Source organism: Ictalurus punctatus, chromosome 7 (genome assembly GCF_001660625.3).
Source record: "Ictalurus punctatus breed USDA103 chromosome 7, Coco_2.0, whole genome shotgun sequence".
NCBI classification, from domain to species: Eukaryota; Metazoa; Chordata; class Actinopteri; order Siluriformes; family Ictaluridae; genus Ictalurus; species Ictalurus punctatus.
In genome coordinates, this window is record NC_030422.2 from 10342406 (window position 1) to 10360036 (window position 17631).

Below are 17631 nucleotides of genomic sequence, written 5' to 3' on the forward strand. Positions count from 1 at the left end.
ATTTTCATATAGAGGTATTGGAATGCAGACATTTGTTTCCGATGTCTGACATTTCATACTGATATAAAGAACTAGTCACAAATTGACTACTTTTTTTATTATTATATTTTACTACATTTAATGAGCTGTTGGAAGCAAACAACATTTATGAACATTATGTAAATATCAAGACAACAGTTTGATGCAATAAAGCATAATACCTTGCTAGCAAAATAAACTGATTAGTCAACATCTCCTTGTTCTACAAATCAACTTGTTCACTACAAGTAAGACAAAGTAATAGAAAATGGAGATCATATTAAATGAAAAGGTGAGTTAGGATAATTTAAACGATATCATGATCAATGATCATGTTTTTTGTTTTTTTTTGTGATGCTCAGAAAATGCAGGAGCTGAAAGACAGCACGTGATGAAAGCTATGAAAAATTCCTGGTATAATTCACACAGTAACTGCAACTCCAAAAGCGCACAACTCCACCTGTTTAAACACAAAATCTTATATTTCAGGGTATGCGCTTCACCCAGAAATATGTTTTACATGTGACGTCATTATTAAACGTCAAACAGACCGTCGAACAGATATGCCATCCCGTACTCAGGATAATAAATTATAATCGGAACCAATCAGGCCTTCACTTTTTCAGACTTCTCCCCATCAAGCAGGCGAACACAGTCATCACCATCTTGGGGTTGACCTCCACCAGGTCATCGGGCAGCGCGTACACCTTGGCACCAATCTTGCGAGCCATCGAGATTGCGTACCTGAGAACGAAAGAGAGAAAGAAGTTTTCGGTTCGTTTTGTGTCAGATCAACAATTTGTGGATTAACAGTCTTAACGCTTGAAGATTTACTTACTTTGCATTGTTGAGCATGTCCTCCTCACTCAGGTCGTCCCTCTTCACCATCTCATCTCTGATTGCTCCGGGTGCGATCGTATCAATCAGATCGATCACTGGGAGACTGGTGTTGATCGATTTGTCCTGAAAGCATTGAAATGTTTTGAAAAAAAACCCAAATGGTGCGTAGTTGTGTTACCAAATGGTAAAACGCTAATTTAAAGACTAGCTCTGTACGAGGCAGTGTTAGTTCTGAAGGTTGGACCAGTAGAACACAAGCTCTATCATAGCCTAGTAACTTGCATTCTAATGGTGCATCTGGCTGCAGATCTCCTGAGTACCAACCTTAACCCTTTATATGATTGGATTGGACTGGGCTCCAAATTATCCACCAAATTAATAAATACAAATATAAGTTCCAGCTTTGCCAGATTCCATCCAGCTCCTTAATGGGTTCTTTGGTTTGTCCATCAGGTAGAACCCTAATAAAAAACTAGAAGCCTTAGTGAACAGGTTGGAAGAAAAAAGAAAATGACCTCCAGCACTTTGAAAGTTAGAAGAGAAGACGTGTTGAATAGTTGAATTACCCTAAAGTTGCTGATAGTAGATTGTTTCTGTCCATTTTTCAGCGTGCTGTTCACCCAGTCAACTATGACTTGGTCACTGATTTTCTCTCCGTCACCAATGTCAGATAGCACTTTGAGGGTGTACCTGCATGTAGCACATGTAATATATGGAATACTATTGTTAATTCTCTGTCCAAAGTACTCACACCCACATATATGCAACCATATCAAATCTGTCATTAGATTCATGACTGCAAACTAGCAAACACAGGATGCTGCAGCAATTGAAATTATTAAGCTTTCTCATTTTGCTCTTCCTAACAGTGAGGGAACGTACACAACAGAATTGAAACGCAGAAGAGCATGAAGTTTCTAGAAATCCATGAATAGAAAATCAGCTCAATGTACACCTTTCCATATCCATATATACCGTGTGTGCCTCTCAGTTAACAGTTACAGCACACAGGCGAGTGATGTACCTTCTCATTAGCTGCCACACCAGGGCCAGCGTGTGCATGGGATTGCCCTCATTGATATTGTCACCTCCAATGCCCACCAGTGAGAACTTTGCCTCCCTTTTGCCCAAATCAACAGCGTAGTTGCAGTTCTCCAGCTTGGAACACACACAGATACGCTTTATTAGAATGACCTCCATAATGCAGCACTTCATACATACTACAGGAATCACAGGAATATTTACGATAAATGTAAACGACGTGTGTAATGTTGAACAGGTCTGTCGTACTCTTGGGAAATAATATGTACATAACTGAATACATTGGCATATCATATCCTGAACCAGGCTGTGTGAAATACTGTATTGATGTCTAGTTGGACGAAGGGGCATAAACTAAAAGAAAAACTTTTTACTCATATTCCCAAATGAAAAAGGATAGAAAAACTGGGAAGGAAGAAATGGGAATAGTACGTGTAATAATCATTTATATTTCTGTAGTCTTTTTGTAATAAAGCAAATGTTTACTTCTTTATATTGCAAATTTTTTTTTAAACCTATTTTGCCCTAGATAATAGATTTATGACTACAATAAGAGCAGTTAGCTTTTCTTTTTGCCTGTTTGTATTGTTTTCAGCAATTTAAAGCTCAGAAAATATGGCTTTGAACCCCTTTTCACTGTACACTTATACTAACTTTTTTCATTTTGGCACCAAGGACAGGATACGGAGGCTGGTTTACTTTCTTCCAGTCCACGGGGACCTGGATTTTCTCATACAGCTGGAGAATAACCAGGCCATCCATCAGGTCACTGCAAAATAAACATAAAGAGGCCTTTCACTTCTTTGTGGTAGTCAAGAATTTCTGAAACATTGACTGGTAACCCTGGATGAATCGCGTAGGCAGCTAGTAGGATTTCTAAACTAAGTGAAACAAAGAGAAAGTGTCTCAAAATGATGACTGCTTATTTCTACAATAAATGAAAGTTTTATATTCGATATTTGCCACCCGTATGAATGATTACGTTTCTAGAATTTGGTAAGTTTAGCCAATAAACGAGGCAAGGTGACTGACATGGCAGGTGACCAACCTCAGACCAACCTTTTTTTTTTGTCATAGTCTGTAGACTATTGCCTTACCTGTATAAGTGGTTGACTCTCGGATTTATCCCCAGCGAGTTCATCCAATTTCTGAAGGTTCTGTCCTCTCGGGATTCTCCTGTATAAATGAGATCGAATCAGTTGATGTGGAAATTACACACTTGTCCAAGGTATTCAGCAAGTGTTGTCCAGTTTATGCACTAAAAGGTGTGGAAAAGGTCTCAGTCTCTTGTTCAGAGAATCACTGCACACTCGCATGCTTTTAACCCCAAAAGTCAACATGGTTCATTTAACTGTGGAACAATAATCAACATTAAGTTTGTATGTATTGGACTCTTTTTCACAGTCCATCATTTTTTTTGCTTACTGACCGATCTCCTTTGTTGAAATGTGCTGAAATAGTTTCCTGGGACATCCAACACTGGGTGTAAAACCTAAACGTAGACCAGCTATCCATCACTAAACTGAGTCATGATGAACTATCACATCTTTTCCCCATCTGTATGCAGATAAGTGATTTGTTAAATAGGTGGAGATCACAAGTTGTGCTCTCTGATTTATATACTCCAATCAGGAGGATTCCTGAGCAAGGAAAGTCTGTTTCGGTGAATGTTAAAATAAAATGTAGTCAGACGGCCCGAATCAGTTACTAATTAGTGAACAGAACATGGGAATTAAAAAATCCTGCACACTTGTGTGTGCTTCATCATTACATACCCACATACAGTAATTCAACCCCCTTTCTGTTATTTTTGTTTGTTTTGTTTTGTAATAAATAATTATTCTGCCGCTTATAATAATGTTGCAAGCACAAATCATATAGTGGACCTTCAGCCTGTCATAAAACTAATATAAACTAATTAATGTCAGGAATTAGTCTCTTGATATTGTAGTTTTACAACATAAATTCAGCTCATCACTGCAGGGAAGGAGGTGTGTCCTATGTGACTATCAGTCCCAGTGAAAAAGGCATGGCCTATGTGACTGCAAGTCTCAATGAAGGAGGCATCGCCTGTCTGACTATCAGTCCCAGTGAAGAAGACGTGGCCTATGTGACTGCAAGTTTCAATGAAGGAGGCATTGCCTATCTGACTATCAGTCCCAGTGAAGAAGACGTGGCCTATGTGACTGCAAGTCTCAATGAAGGAGGCGTCACCTATGTGATTGTCATTCCTAATGAATGAGGCATGGCTCAGGTGACTGTCATTCTCAATGAATACCTTTGTGACTGTCAGTCTCAGTGAAGGAGGTGTGGCCTATGTGACTGTCAGTCCTAAGAAGGAGGCATGGCCTATGTGATCATCAATCTCAATGAAGGAGGCATCGCCTATCTGACTATCAGTCACAGTGAAGGTGGTGTGGCCTATGTGACTGTCAATCATAAAGAAGGAGGCGTGGCCTATGTGATCGTCAAACTTAATGAAGGAGACTTGGCCCTGGTCTATGAATGACGGGTGGCCCACGTGACCTTCAGTCTTAATGAAGGCCTGTGTAACTGTTAGTGTTAATGAAGGAGGTGTGGCCTACAGGACTGTTTTCTCCCAATGAAAGAGCTTGGCCAGTGTGTCACTCAGCTCTATTTAACAAGGCATGGCTAGGTGAGTATCAGTCCCAATAAAGGAAGTGTGGCCTATGTGGCAGTCAGGTCCAATGAAGGAGGTGTGGCCTATGTGACTGTCAGTGCCATTGAAAGATATGTACCCAATGTGCCAGTCAGTTCATATGAAGGTGTGGCCTCTTGTACAAATGTGCCACAGGAAAACTGTCATGATCACCTTAACCAGAAGCAGTGCCTGAGTCACAACAACCAATAACCAAACCATTCACTGAGAGAAAAATCAGTGAATGGTTGGCATTATTATTATTAATCTTAGCACTGTAGATGGAGAGAGTGATCACACTCCTGAGCATGCAAAGTGAACAGTGCATTAACACAGTACCTACAATGGGAGGGGTCAGGTCTGGGTAGGATGGAGTGGAAAGAAAAGATGAGACATGGTAAACTCTTTTGCTACATCACCAATTTTTTTTTTTATTAAATCTGAGTTGTAAACTTGCTAAAACACCACTTTTTTCAGTTTCATGTACTGCTTAGCATAGAATACCTCTTGTAACTATACCACATAACAATTAAGCGACTCTATCTAAGCTAGCCAGCTATATAGTTTATAATGACGAAATGAAAGGCTAGATAACGGTGATATATGGTGTATGATCACATTTGTGATTGGCTGTTCAAATTTAACTGGGATGAACTGCCATGCTAGCTGAAATAGCTATATAGTTATACACTGAAATAGCTATATAGTTTTTTTGTTTTGTTGTTCCCATTTATGTAGTATGTGAACCTTTGGCTGAAAATGTTTGGTAATGCGAAAAAATTTTGGAAATAAATAAAACATTATATAAAAACAATATTAAATCAATAATGAAATGATCATATAACACATTGCATGTTACATAAAAAAGGTGATGTTGAGGTCATTTTGACTTGAAATTTACAGACTTAATGACTACACTAAAAGGTTACTGGTGTATTTACACACCTGCCATTAGGAAGTGGCTTAATGTTTTGCTTTATACTGTGAGAAGAATAGAATCTATAGAGACGGTCAGGCCAGCCATTGTTAGCCTTGAGCGATTGTCTTTTATGAGTATCTTTAGCGTATTGCAACTCACCCTCGATCATAGTGAGGTCAATGCCATTGTTGGCAGGCTTTTTCAGAGCCGGGTGCATGTTGAACAGGTTGGCGACGTAGGCCATGTTGAGCTTCTGATTCCCCGCCACCACGTCCTGAGGTGAGACAAACTGCCGGCAGTCGAGTCGAGCCGCCTGTTTCAGCATAAGCTCCGCCCTCTTAAGGTCATCGTCCTCCTGCAATCATAAATGCGGTCCTGTACTCATCCCAGGACTCTTATTCACAATTTCACACCTGTTACTCTTTCCTCCTCTACACCTGTGTATAATCGCACTTATAACCGGTGTTGCCCAGAGGAGGACAAAGTTCCTTTTGAGTCTGGTTCCTCTCAAGGTTTTTCCCTCATGTCGTCTCATTCCTCATGTCGTTTGTTAGGGATCTACAGTAAATCTACATCTGGATTTTTGCAAAGCTGCTTTGTGACATTTGGCCTCATTTATCAAGCTGAATACAAATGGATTTATTCAGTACACCATATCCCCACAGTCTGGAGAAAACTTGCACATGGGTTATGCGCTTGACCCAAATGTGAGGAATGTACGAGGAAATAATGCTTCTTCATTTTTTGCCTGCCAGGTTTTATGGCTCTCTTGCTATCCATGCTTAACTTTGAACCTTTTTATAGCTTACATACTGTAGTTTATCCCTGTGTGATCCCTCTATGTGTATTTCTTTAAAGGAAGCAACAAACAATTCCTCAGAAGATTTTAACAGTGCTTCAGAATGCATTTCATACATTCATTATTTCTGATTCAGGACAGACTCACGTTTATGCCAGACATGTCGACAATGATCGGTATCTCATCGTCTGCATCTCCTCTAGGAGCGATCTCGTTCAGCAAGTGGAAGTAGGCCTTGGAGTCCTGTGAGAGAAATGAATATCAGAGTGTTGAACTTATAACTGGCTATTAGAGCTGTGATTACTGCAATATGCTTCCATTCCGATTTGGCTGAAGCATTTCCTTCAAAGGGAAAGAAGGCATCGGAACCAAGCGCTAACAAAAAGAATAACAGGTAATGAGTGTGATGCAGCCAGACACAAAGTTGAGTGCTACTCAAAAGACGACTTGGAGAACAGTGCACGGTGATGCTACCTTGATGTCCTCGCTGAAGTTTTGAATTGATTTCCATCCAGCATTTTTGAGGTGATAGTTCACCCAGCGCAGCAACAGCTCCTCCGGGGACATGGACATCAGCTGGTCCAAGTCCTCACCCTCTCCGAGCAGGGCGATGAGAGCTGCACAAACAAGCATAGTAGTATTGAGAAACCGTCGACCCAAACGCACAATCACTTACTATCACTGAGATCAGTTAAATGCCCTTTCTTCGTGAAAACTTTATATCGCTATTTCTGTACGAACATTAACTATACCATGAAAAGTGAAAACATGAATGTCAAATATATTAGACTGTCTATATATGATGGCGAGTCACGTTATTAAAAGTGTGTGGTGTGCTATAGTGCCAAGGAGCAAATAATTGTGAGGATCTAAAATCTTACACAATACATACACAATTTGACCATTATCATAATTTGTTCCTAAGGTTGTGCAAACTAATGCTCTCAAAAGTTTTCTCTACTAAGCTAAATTAGTTACGCAGCAATTATATCATAATGTACATCTATAGTCATAAGACTATAACAGGCATAAAATAGTTACCAAGGTATAATTGTTGTTAGCTAGCTTTGTTTCCTTTCGAATTTTATATATATATATATATATATATATATATATATATATATATATATATATATATATATATATATATATAAACCATGGTTATTTATTTATTTATTTATTTATTTATTTGCACAGGGTGTGTGTCTAACCTTCATTGCTTGAGATCTCGATATTAGCGAACAGGCCGATCTTAATGATCTGCCAGAGGAGCCCGAGTACCAGGTGAGGAGTTCCAGCAATCATGTCCTGAGCATCAATGTTGACCACCATACAACCGATGGCTGAGGCGGAGTTAAGGGCTAGTATCAAATTCTCCTAGAAGACAAGAAAAATGGATATGTTTGTCTTTACATGAGAAATGAACATTTATGGTTTATGTCATCCAAAAAAGACGGGAGACTTTTATGAGAAATGGTGTAAGCAGAAGGCATGGGAAATCCGAATGGTGCCTTTCCTCACTGCAAAAAGTAAATAACAATAACAAAGTGAAGCAACGCACGCATGTAACCAACACTTGAACCACTTTGTCAAGTCCATTTCCATATGGAAAAACCTTGCTGAGAAGGAATCTGATGTTCTTAAAGCAGTAGACGCCACTGAACTGAAATGCCATAATGGCTGAAAGGAAATCTCTCTTTGTGAGCAACCCACTGAAATAGACGACATAATATTGAGAAATCGGAAAAACCCTTTGGCGAATCCTGATGTTTTCCCAATAAAAAGGAGTAGATTTATTCAGGACTTATAAAGGAAGTTGTATAAGTAGAGCTACTTTTTCCTGTATAGCTTTTTCTACCTTTAGATTTTTCTTACAGCACAGAGCTGTTGAATTCTTGAATCTGATTGGTTAGAATGATGCGCTTATCGTTTCATGTTATCTTCATGTTATACGTTTTTTTTAAAAAATGTATTCACTGACATATCGCTGTCAACTTTGACATGGTAACAGTACCTCCACTTTATGTTGGGCCATACTGCTTCATCATTGATTAATTCCCTATAACAGCATGCCCCTCAAGTGTTTTATTCATCACACAGCCATCTTATATGTAGCTCCTTTCCTGGGATACAGTACAGTAAGTCATGTTTTATTTATAAAGTGACATCTGAAGATTGGTGCATGGTTCTACCTTGGCAAAGCTAGACTTGGCATCTCTGCTGATCCAGATAAAATCAGAGGCTTCAGTTCCTTGAGACCCGTGCTGAGGTCAGCATAGTCGTGATGTGCCTGTTTCATTCTAGCTGCTTTAACACGGCGAAATTGAGAGCTCATGAAAAAAGGATGAAGTGTTGACTGGCCTTTAGCACATAAAGCTGGATTTGATAGCAGCAATATGGCTGTCTTATTCTGACCCAGCCAAGCACGGAGAGCCAATTTTGGACGCAAGCCCAGTATGTCTTGCTGCTTGCTGCTGTTCTGACACAAAGTGACTCTGATGGAAAGCTGGATGCACTTGCGTGTGTCAGCACGGCTCTGTCACCTGTTGAACAGCAATATTTGCAGACAGAAAGACTCTGGCGGGGATTTGGGGACGTCTTCAGCTAAATGTGCTTGCTGGCACATTTACAGTGAGCGCTGACTACAAATCCCTTGGATTGGAATTCAACAATCTGTCATCCTGTCCTCCTTTATAACTCGAATGCTTTACAGTAAAACTGCAATATTACAGCTTCACAGGTCCTGGGAAGTAGGCCAACTACTTCTCCAGGCAAAAAAAACCAAAACAGTGATATTCATGCCACTGCACTGGCTGAAGCTCATGTACATTTTTGAGTTAACAACAACAACAACACACCATTATACTATAGCAGGGGTATTTAATAAAGATTTATGAAAGCCCAGCTACATAAATTTCCTTGCTTACAAAGATCTGAATAAGCACTATGCCCATTTTCGTACATTATTCCACTATGTTGTTCACTGGAATACTTTGCTAGGAATTCATTGCTACTTTGCTGCCACACCCTGACCGTGGTCTGACAGTTCAATTCTTAGAACAACACAAATTGACCCATGAAAGGTAACGTACAATTATGAAGAAGTAAAGATAATGGCATCTATCTACCTGTCTATCTATCTATCTAAATAGAAGAGATCTTTATTGTATATGAAGAGTAAGTTCTTACCGTCATGTTGAACATTGTGCGTTTTTTTGTGTTGATGACCCTGTCATCGATCGTGTCGCGCTGGGAGTGGTTGATCATTTTGCTGCGAATGAATCAATGAACAATACCAACAATACGGACAAACAACAAAGTATTCAAACACATATCCGTGTTCTAAAGTAAAATTATTCCATTAGAGGGGCAAAATATAGTAATAAACACTCCCATAAATGTAGCTACTTACAAAGTGTCTGTTATTAGAACAAATTTAGGGGTTTTACAGGGGTGGGGGTGAATACTTATGGAATCAGAACTTTTATACTCATACACTTCATATTATGGGCTATTTTATGTAGATTCAGAGTATAACGCTACAAAATGTGGAAAAGTTCAATAGTTGTGAATGCTTATGCAAGGCACTTCGATTTAATCAACTCAATCGATTTGGTCTGGCCCACTTGACATTGGACAAGGTGTAATGTGGCCTGTTACCTAAAATGAGATTGACACCCCTGATATAAAGAAAAGAATGGTGGAATCAGCTTACCAGAGGAGTATTCCATCCTTCACTGATTTGAACAGACTGTCGGTATTCGGGTCCATGGGGATGATATGTTGGCAGTCGGGATCGTTTGCCAAGGACTTATTGATCCAATTGACGAAAGCCACTTTCTCTTCATCTGCAGGCCAATTTGACAAATTAGACATAAGCAATAGAAGCAGCAGGCTCAGATTACCAATGGGAATTGTTCATATCCAAGGGCCATAAAATGACTTAATTCATGAATCGCTTCTAATGGGACGGCGCTCTGGCTCAGATTTCAGCAAGAGCTACAAACGTGTGACAGAACAACTCGAGAGCACTACACGTGCAATTACATCAATGCCAGTAATCAAATTGGGTGCACCAAAGAACAAAGGGCTGTATTCAGTTTTGGGTTATGCAGCTGCCTAAGCTGAGCTTCTGGGCTTCCTGTTAGGATTATTCAAATCATCTGTGTGTAGGTCAAGTCTCTGAGGTTGGCAGATTTTTCTTGAGTAGAACCGACATGGGATTTTTCAGTAGTGTCTAGACCACCATCTTTAAACAAAAGCACTTGCCTCAGTTCTGTTATCAAATCCTCACTGTGTATGCAATTCAAATCATGGCCCAAAATGATCGGTTCTCTAAGTAACAATGATTGGCCCACCAGAATATGAGTGCTGAGTTCCTTCACTGGATAATCCAGATGTTCCTCCAAACGAGCGGATCCCGTCCTTCCTGGAGATGGCCTTGCGAAAGGTTCCTCTTAACTCTTTACTTCTTATATCTTGGTATATCTGTGGAATCAAATGGGAAACGATGTAATCATACATTGTGGTAGTTGGCAGGTGGTGTAAGATGATGGGCACTGCTTGAGTGCTTAAATATAGTCTGTCTCCAGACCTGGAGGCATCCAGACATTTGAGCTAATGCCGTGGATTACTGTGTTAGCAGCTAATATTATCAATGGATGACAATAGACAATAATTTTATCCATACCACGACAAACTCTTCAAAGCTTATCTTCTCATCTTTGTTGGTGTCACCAGCAAGGATCCTCTCTGCAATCTCTCGCACCTTGTACCCAGGCAAAGAGAGGCTGGCTTCTCGAAAGAGCTCCTGCAGCTCATAATCGCTGACATAACCACTGTTGTCGATGTCTGTGAAGGGAGAGTGAGGGAAGCAAATCGGCATTGACAAAGGATTTTTTTCATTTGCCGATCTATGCAAATACACAAATACTCCCAATCGTTACCCAAATACTGTTCTCCTTAGTAAAGGTCAGCTCGTGCTTACAACCAATGAGTGCTAAGGCATTTTCACAAACTGTGCATTGTAAATTAAAACATTCAATCACTGGCTTTGTGACTGATGATGATGTTTCCTCTACCATTCTATACCTTTTTTGGTTAAGGCTAGTAACAAAGTCTTTTTTCTCTATGTAATAACATGGTAAATTTGACACAGTCTTGCAGTAATCACCATATTTGATCATCTTTACCATGTCATGCATCAAACTCTAAAACAGATAATACAGGTGACAGTGTAATTCTATTTGGAAGATTGACATTTTTTAAATTCTGACTTCTGTGGACAGCAAACGTGTGATAACAGACTGACCGATTTTTTGGAAGGCTTGCCTGAGTTCCTCCAGGTCCTCTCGAGAGATCTGTGTCACGTTGTTCTCCATGGTGCCTGCTCCACAGCCTCTCTCAGCATACAAGCAGCCTGGAGAAAGGACACGAGTGTGATTTAGACTTACTCCTGAAAATGAAGCTGGATTTTGCAGCCAAACCATATGCAGAGTAGGATTAAAGAACCCAGAGAGAACGTCCAATCCACAAACAAAATTCAACAAAAGAATTACAAGCTACGAGCGTACCTCTGTCTTAGGTTTGACTCCTGCTTCAGGTCCAAGCTACTGTGCGAATATAGATGAGCTCCTACCTTACAGCGCACGAGACAACAGCAAGGAAGGGGAGGAGACCTTCGGCCTTAATGAACTATGTCCGAGGTAAGGCCTCTCTCACCGTGTCTGCTTTTACACTTTTACACCCACTTCTGAGTCAGCAACAGCTTCCTAAACTAACAGCTGATGGTGCAACAGAATATCAGGAACGAGTCCTTTTGCCGTTCATATGGTGCTATATTGTTCCCTTGTTGTCACAGGATATCCCATCGACCAAGACTATACAAACGTAATATTTTATATTTATTGCAAACACAAAGAAACACACAAAGCCTGTGTGTTTGGACTAGGTCCAGCTGGCATGTGGTGTGCACAAGTAGGATAATTCATGAGGCTAGTATTGTTTAAAGCACGGCAGTTGCGCAGAGACACTCAGCACCCAACCAGTACACACGGAGTAGTAATCATATCATATCAAACTAGAGTACCAAGAGGGTAACTGACTATCAGGGACTCTCGATCGAGAAAGATTTTTCCGTGCTGCTGATTACTCGGAAACAGTATTCAGTGAGGATTTAAGACACTCCAAGATTTGTTTTTTTTTTTTTTTAGACAGAGACTTCAAAAGCACCAACATGTGCCAAATGCTATGAATGTAAATCAACAAAATGTAAATGATTTCCGAAATGACAAGCACTACATTTGTGTATGCAATGGGATTCATCGCACATGTATTTGCCGGCCCTCTGCACAGAATGTACACGTGATTTGGTTGTCACTTGCATTGAAGATGTTCTGATGGATCGTGGTGGCCCAACACCTTACTAACATACTTTATATGTTGGGTTCTTGTATATACAGTACAGTGTCATTGCTTAACTTAGTTTGAGGTGTAGATGTATGCTATAAGTGGGCGGCTGTGGATCAGGGGGTAGAGCAGGTTGTCCATTAATCGTATGGTCGGCAGTTCGATTCCCAGCCCATGTGACTCCACATGCTGAAGTGTCCTCTGCAACCATTGGCGTGTGTGTGAATGTAAAGTGCCATATAAGTGCAGATCATTTACCAAGTTATACCAGCTTCTGGATCTATCTGAATCCTTATTTGCTATAAGCCTGGAGTGATGAGAACTCCAATGATAAGCACTGGGGTCCAAGGAAAGCCTTAAAGATTGAGGTTGCCTGAATTTTTCGCACCTGATTGGTCAAAAAATTTTAATCGAGTTCTTGATCTGCAGCTAATGGTGGTCCTTTTTTTAAAATGTTGTACTTTTTTTGTAAGTAGCCTCTTCCCTGTGGATTTGATATGTAAAACATGTGCTCACATGTAAAACATGTGCTTGAGAAAAATTGTCAACTCTGAGAGCAACCATATGCAGTCCAGTGCACTGAGAAATGTACAGATTTCAACACTGGTGGGACATTTTATGTTAAGTGTGTGTCCTGAGGTATCATGTACTTTGCTGCCACGTATACAATATCTGTAGATGTACTCGCTTTTGTGAGAGCTCCATATGTCACAAAACAAAACAAGGACACAATGCCTCTTACGATGTCGCAGCTGCTAGTACACATTATGCTAAATATATTCAGTTCACCGATCCAGAACATCATCACAATTAGGGATCAGGCTGGAAAATACAAAATGCAAGCTCAGGACAAAAGCAAAACCAGTTCAGAACTGAACGTCTAATACAGTAGTGATATGCTTACCAAACCTGCTGAGTCGTCAAATATAATGCCGCATTAAGGAAGTCAATTGACTTCCTGTTTGGCAGTATATCTTGGGAATTCCATGATAAACTTTAGAGCTTCTCTTCATGGGCAAAGTCGAGGTTCCTCCTAATAAAGTGTAAACGAAAGAAATTGGAAGCGAGACGCAGAAACGCTGATACACCTGACACCAAGCCATGCCGACTTCTTTAAGAGGTCGTCACGGGGCTTTGCATCTCCACCACCTGCATTATTGATCGCTCGAGAAGTAGGATCAGTTACCAAGCAGAGGCAGGACCTTCAAGCAGGTGAAGCATGCCCCCCTCGATTTATCCACTCGCCCGCTTTGCGATTAATCGCTTCTGACTGACAGCATCCACAAGGGAAGTATAGCCCATGTGCCATGCATAGCGTGTAAGACTCTAAACTCTATATAATCGTTTCTCAATTCCAATTCGTCCGAAGGTACTGATTTGTTTTCTATAACAGCAGCTTTGATAATAGTTCCAGCTACAAGGTTTATATGAATGTGTTTGTTTGTGTAGTAACAACATGCATGAGGACTTGTATGGAGGACGTTCCACATGACTGGACTAAAAAAGAAAATACGTGTATTGTCGATATAGTGAGGTTTTCTTCCTTATTTTACATTTATGGAAGGAGTCTCCAGCGTCAGTGCTTTATCACAGTCAGAGCTAAAGATGAAACTTTTAAGTTTCTGGTTTCTCTGTAACATGACACATCGCAATAATTCACTTCACGGTGGTGACAATACCTTTGCATTGCAGCATCCTGTTTATTATTATTTTCCTAAAACAGCATGCCCCTAAGTGGCAAGGTAATTACTGATCGGCTCTGTAAACTTTGACTGATGTCAGAGAGCAAAATCGAGAGCTTCAGTTGCTTTTTGAATGCTTCATTGGTGATGGGGGAAAACAAACAAACGAAAACAAACAAATGATGAACTTCTACTGGAACCTTCCACCGTAGACTGCGATCTATCGTAAATTACGTCCTAACTTAGAAAAAAAATGTTGCTACTTGAAGAAGACTTTATGTTTGTAGCTTTACCTTTTAAAGCTCCTTGCTGCCTGTACACATTTGCAATGGAAATGGTTATCAGCTGCACAAAGCAAAGGCCAGGCTCGTCTGTTGCCTTTTAGGGAAACGCAACAAACGTCTAAGCAGCACTGCTTTGAATGGGAGCTTAGATCATTTCCAGGAACAGAAGCTTGAAATGAACCATCCAAACTCACTGCATGACAATATATCAAATCAAACGTCATACAATAATTATAGGTCTAGAAAGACCTTTTAAAACAAAATCCCCTTCACAATTATGAGAGTAGCTGACTGGCTTGTGCAGGTATTGATAGCTATCCTGTACATGCCTATTAACACTTAAATGTATCTGCTTGTAGAATTCTGTATAATGTCAATATTTACATTAATGTGCTGATCGGGGTTTCAACTGATTTCTAAATTTGCTGGGGTTTTTTTTGACATAGACAAAGCAATAGTGTGACAAATAAAATTCAAATTGAGATTTTATTAAATCTATCAGGCATTAGGTAAAGGGACAAATTGAAACGTTTGGCTGGAATGATACTCTGTCGTGTTATTTTCTGTTTTAAGTGATTTAATCTTATCTGGTCCTTTACGACCTCTCATTAAACAAACTTGTCATTAAACAAAATCGGTGGCGGATCGCTGGACAGGTCGTATAGTCAGGCACATGCACACATAGACATCAAAGGGGGCTTGAGCACCTGCCCTTTTTCTTCCTCGAGAGAACGTGCCCTTTTTTGTGGTATGCTTTTTTTCTTCTTTTTTTTTTAAATAAATGAATATATATATATATATATATATATATATATATATATATATATATATATATATATATATATATATATATTCCTGTTTGCCCAAATATATTTATTGAATAAAAAATATAAATATCAGGTCAGGAGATCAGACTTTGTTGAGTTCCGATGCCCTCCATCTCTCTCTCTCTTTCTCCCTCCCTTTCTCTCTCTCTCTCTCTCTCTCTCTCTCTCTCCCTCTCTCTCTTTCCCCTCCCTCCTTCTCTCTCTCTCTCCCTCCCTCCCTCCTTCTCTCTCTCCCTCTACCTCCCTCTCTCTCTCTCCCTTTCCCTCCCTCTCTCCCTCCCTGCTTCTATCTCTCTCCCTTTCCCTCCCTTTCTCTCCCTCTCTCTCCCTTCCCCTCCCTTTCCCTCCCCCCTTCTCTCTCTCTCTCTCTCTCTCTCTCTCTCTCTCTCTCTCTCTCTCTCTCTCTCTCTCCATCCGCACAGCAGTGCAGAGCACACATCAGCACATCAGACACACAGACAGGCAGGCAGTAGCTCCTCCCAGCTCCTATCCCAGTTGTGTTTTCTTGTCTTCTGTGGAGGTGAGTGGTGTTGAACAGAAGAATAAGCTACCAGTGCCTTGACTTTACAGCTTTTAGCCAAAAGACAAATATAGTTAACTGTCCTGCTGACATGCATGACTCATGAGCTACTAGCTAATGCTAAAGTTGACCTAAAGCAATATATCAAGGCAATACAGGCTAATGTACTGTACTTACTGGAGACCCTACAGGTGAATACAATAAAAATTGTGTCTAATAACGTCATCACAATCGCCACATTGATATGCAAATTAGGCGTTAACTACTTAAAATGCACTAATTTGCATACATTTGACGAGGCACAGGTGAATAGGATAAACAAAATAAAAAAGAAAAAAAGACGATGTTATAGTAAGCCGATTTATTTATGATGGCGTATGTGGCGCCATCTGCTGGCTGTGTTGTATATTACCATTCCAATTGAGGAAAATAATTTTTCAGAATCCAACTCAGTTTCATTAGCTGACTCAGACTTTTGGATTCACCTGTCATGGTGCTTCTGGATCTTCTAGCCCAGGAAAAGCGCCAAAGGTCAGCGTCCATCGTCCAGGATAATAATCCGCACCAGGACGTGTCAAGAAACAGCTGTAGTGTTCATATTCTTCTCCTTGTGGATGGAGGACTGAGAAATAAACAATGCAGAAAGAGAAAAGTGAGATGTGAAAATTTGATCTCTGAAGTCTATACACACATACACTCTACTATGCACACACAAACACAGAGAAAAGAAAAGTGAGATGTGAAAGAGAAAAGTGAGATGTGAAAATTTGATCTCTGAAGTCTATACACACATACACTCTACTATGCACACACAAACACACACACACATCCCAAATCTAGCTCATTAGGCTTATTTCCAGCCTAATACAGCCCTAAATTCCACTAATCCTACACAGAGTCAGGTACAGATTCATGTTTATATTCATGAACCACATGAATATAACACATGGGGGGGGGCGGGGGGGGGGGGGTTCTGGGCAACAAGGGAAATGAAAATAAATGCTCAAAATTGTCTCTTCAGGTGACGAGTGTTTGTGTGTTATTTACGAGTGTTTGTGTGTTTATAAGAGAAGAAGAACAGAAGATGGCGCTCATGCACAAGAAAAGCAATGCAGAGTTCTGACGTCTTGTGTAAGACAAGAAATGTCTGTACTGCTAGAATTATAGTCAGAAATCAAGGTACCAAGCTGTAGTTTTCCTTCTCACTCGGGTATCTTTGGTACATATCTTGTCACTGTTTGTATGAGCGTATAGTGTGTAATTGTATCCGTGCAGCGTGTCTTTAAATCACAACCACCATTTTATTTGCCCTTCTTCACCTCTTTCCAAAAAGTTTTTTTTTTTTTTTTAATTTTTTTTTTTTTTTTTTTTTATAGCAATCAAATATTAGTCATGCCTCAGCTTTCAGCCCCAATGAGAGTTTGACCTTTTTTAAAACTGAATTGAAATTCCAGACAGTCAGTGAAGTAGTTTGGCCCTATACTGAAACATTTAATTTATAGTAGACCGAATTTAAAAGTATCTACAGTTTGAACACCACTGGTCTAGTAGCTCTCTGTCAGTAATTGATACCACAACGCTGTCGAATTCTCAATTCAAATTGGTCTGAAGGTGTTGATTTGGGTTTTTTTTTT

At 40.0% G+C, this 17631-nt stretch overlaps 1 protein-coding gene across 1 annotated transcript; it reads right to left on the reverse strand.

Moving 5' to 3' along the window:
• Positions 1 to 82: 82 nt before the first annotated feature.
• On the reverse strand, positions 83 to 11991 carry pls1 (plastin 1 (I isoform)). Its single transcript, XM_017472654.3, has 16 exons — positions 11850 to 11991; positions 11588 to 11695; positions 10967 to 11127; positions 10635 to 10764; positions 9992 to 10124; positions 9466 to 9547; positions 7488 to 7653; positions 6751 to 6893; positions 6424 to 6519; positions 5637 to 5832; positions 2997 to 3075; positions 2554 to 2668; positions 1883 to 2016; positions 1425 to 1548; positions 857 to 981; positions 83 to 762 (listed from the first exon to the last, which is right to left on the reverse strand). The coding sequence occupies exons 2-16, from the start codon at positions 11655 to 11657 to the stop codon at positions 633 to 635; spliced, it is 1884 nt and encodes a 627-aa protein (XP_017328143.1). The 5' UTR covers positions 11658 to 11695; positions 11850 to 11991; the 3' UTR covers positions 83 to 632.
• Positions 11992 to 17631: the final 5640 nt, after the last annotated feature.

Bases quoted from the DNA above. Each gene is read 5' to 3' on its own strand.
- pls1 (XM_017472654.3), bottom strand. From the start codon at position 11,657: ATGGAGAACAACGTGACACAGATCTCTCGAGAGGACCTGGAGGAACTC. The intron at 9,548-9,991 runs GTAAGCTGATTC...ATTCATTCGCAG, and splicing joins AAGGATGGAATACTCCTCTG to CAAAATGATCAACCACTCCC. The intron at 2,669-2,996 runs GTAAGGCAATAG...TTTATTTTGCAG, and splicing joins AGAGTCAACCACTTATACAG to TGACCTGATGGATGGCCTGG.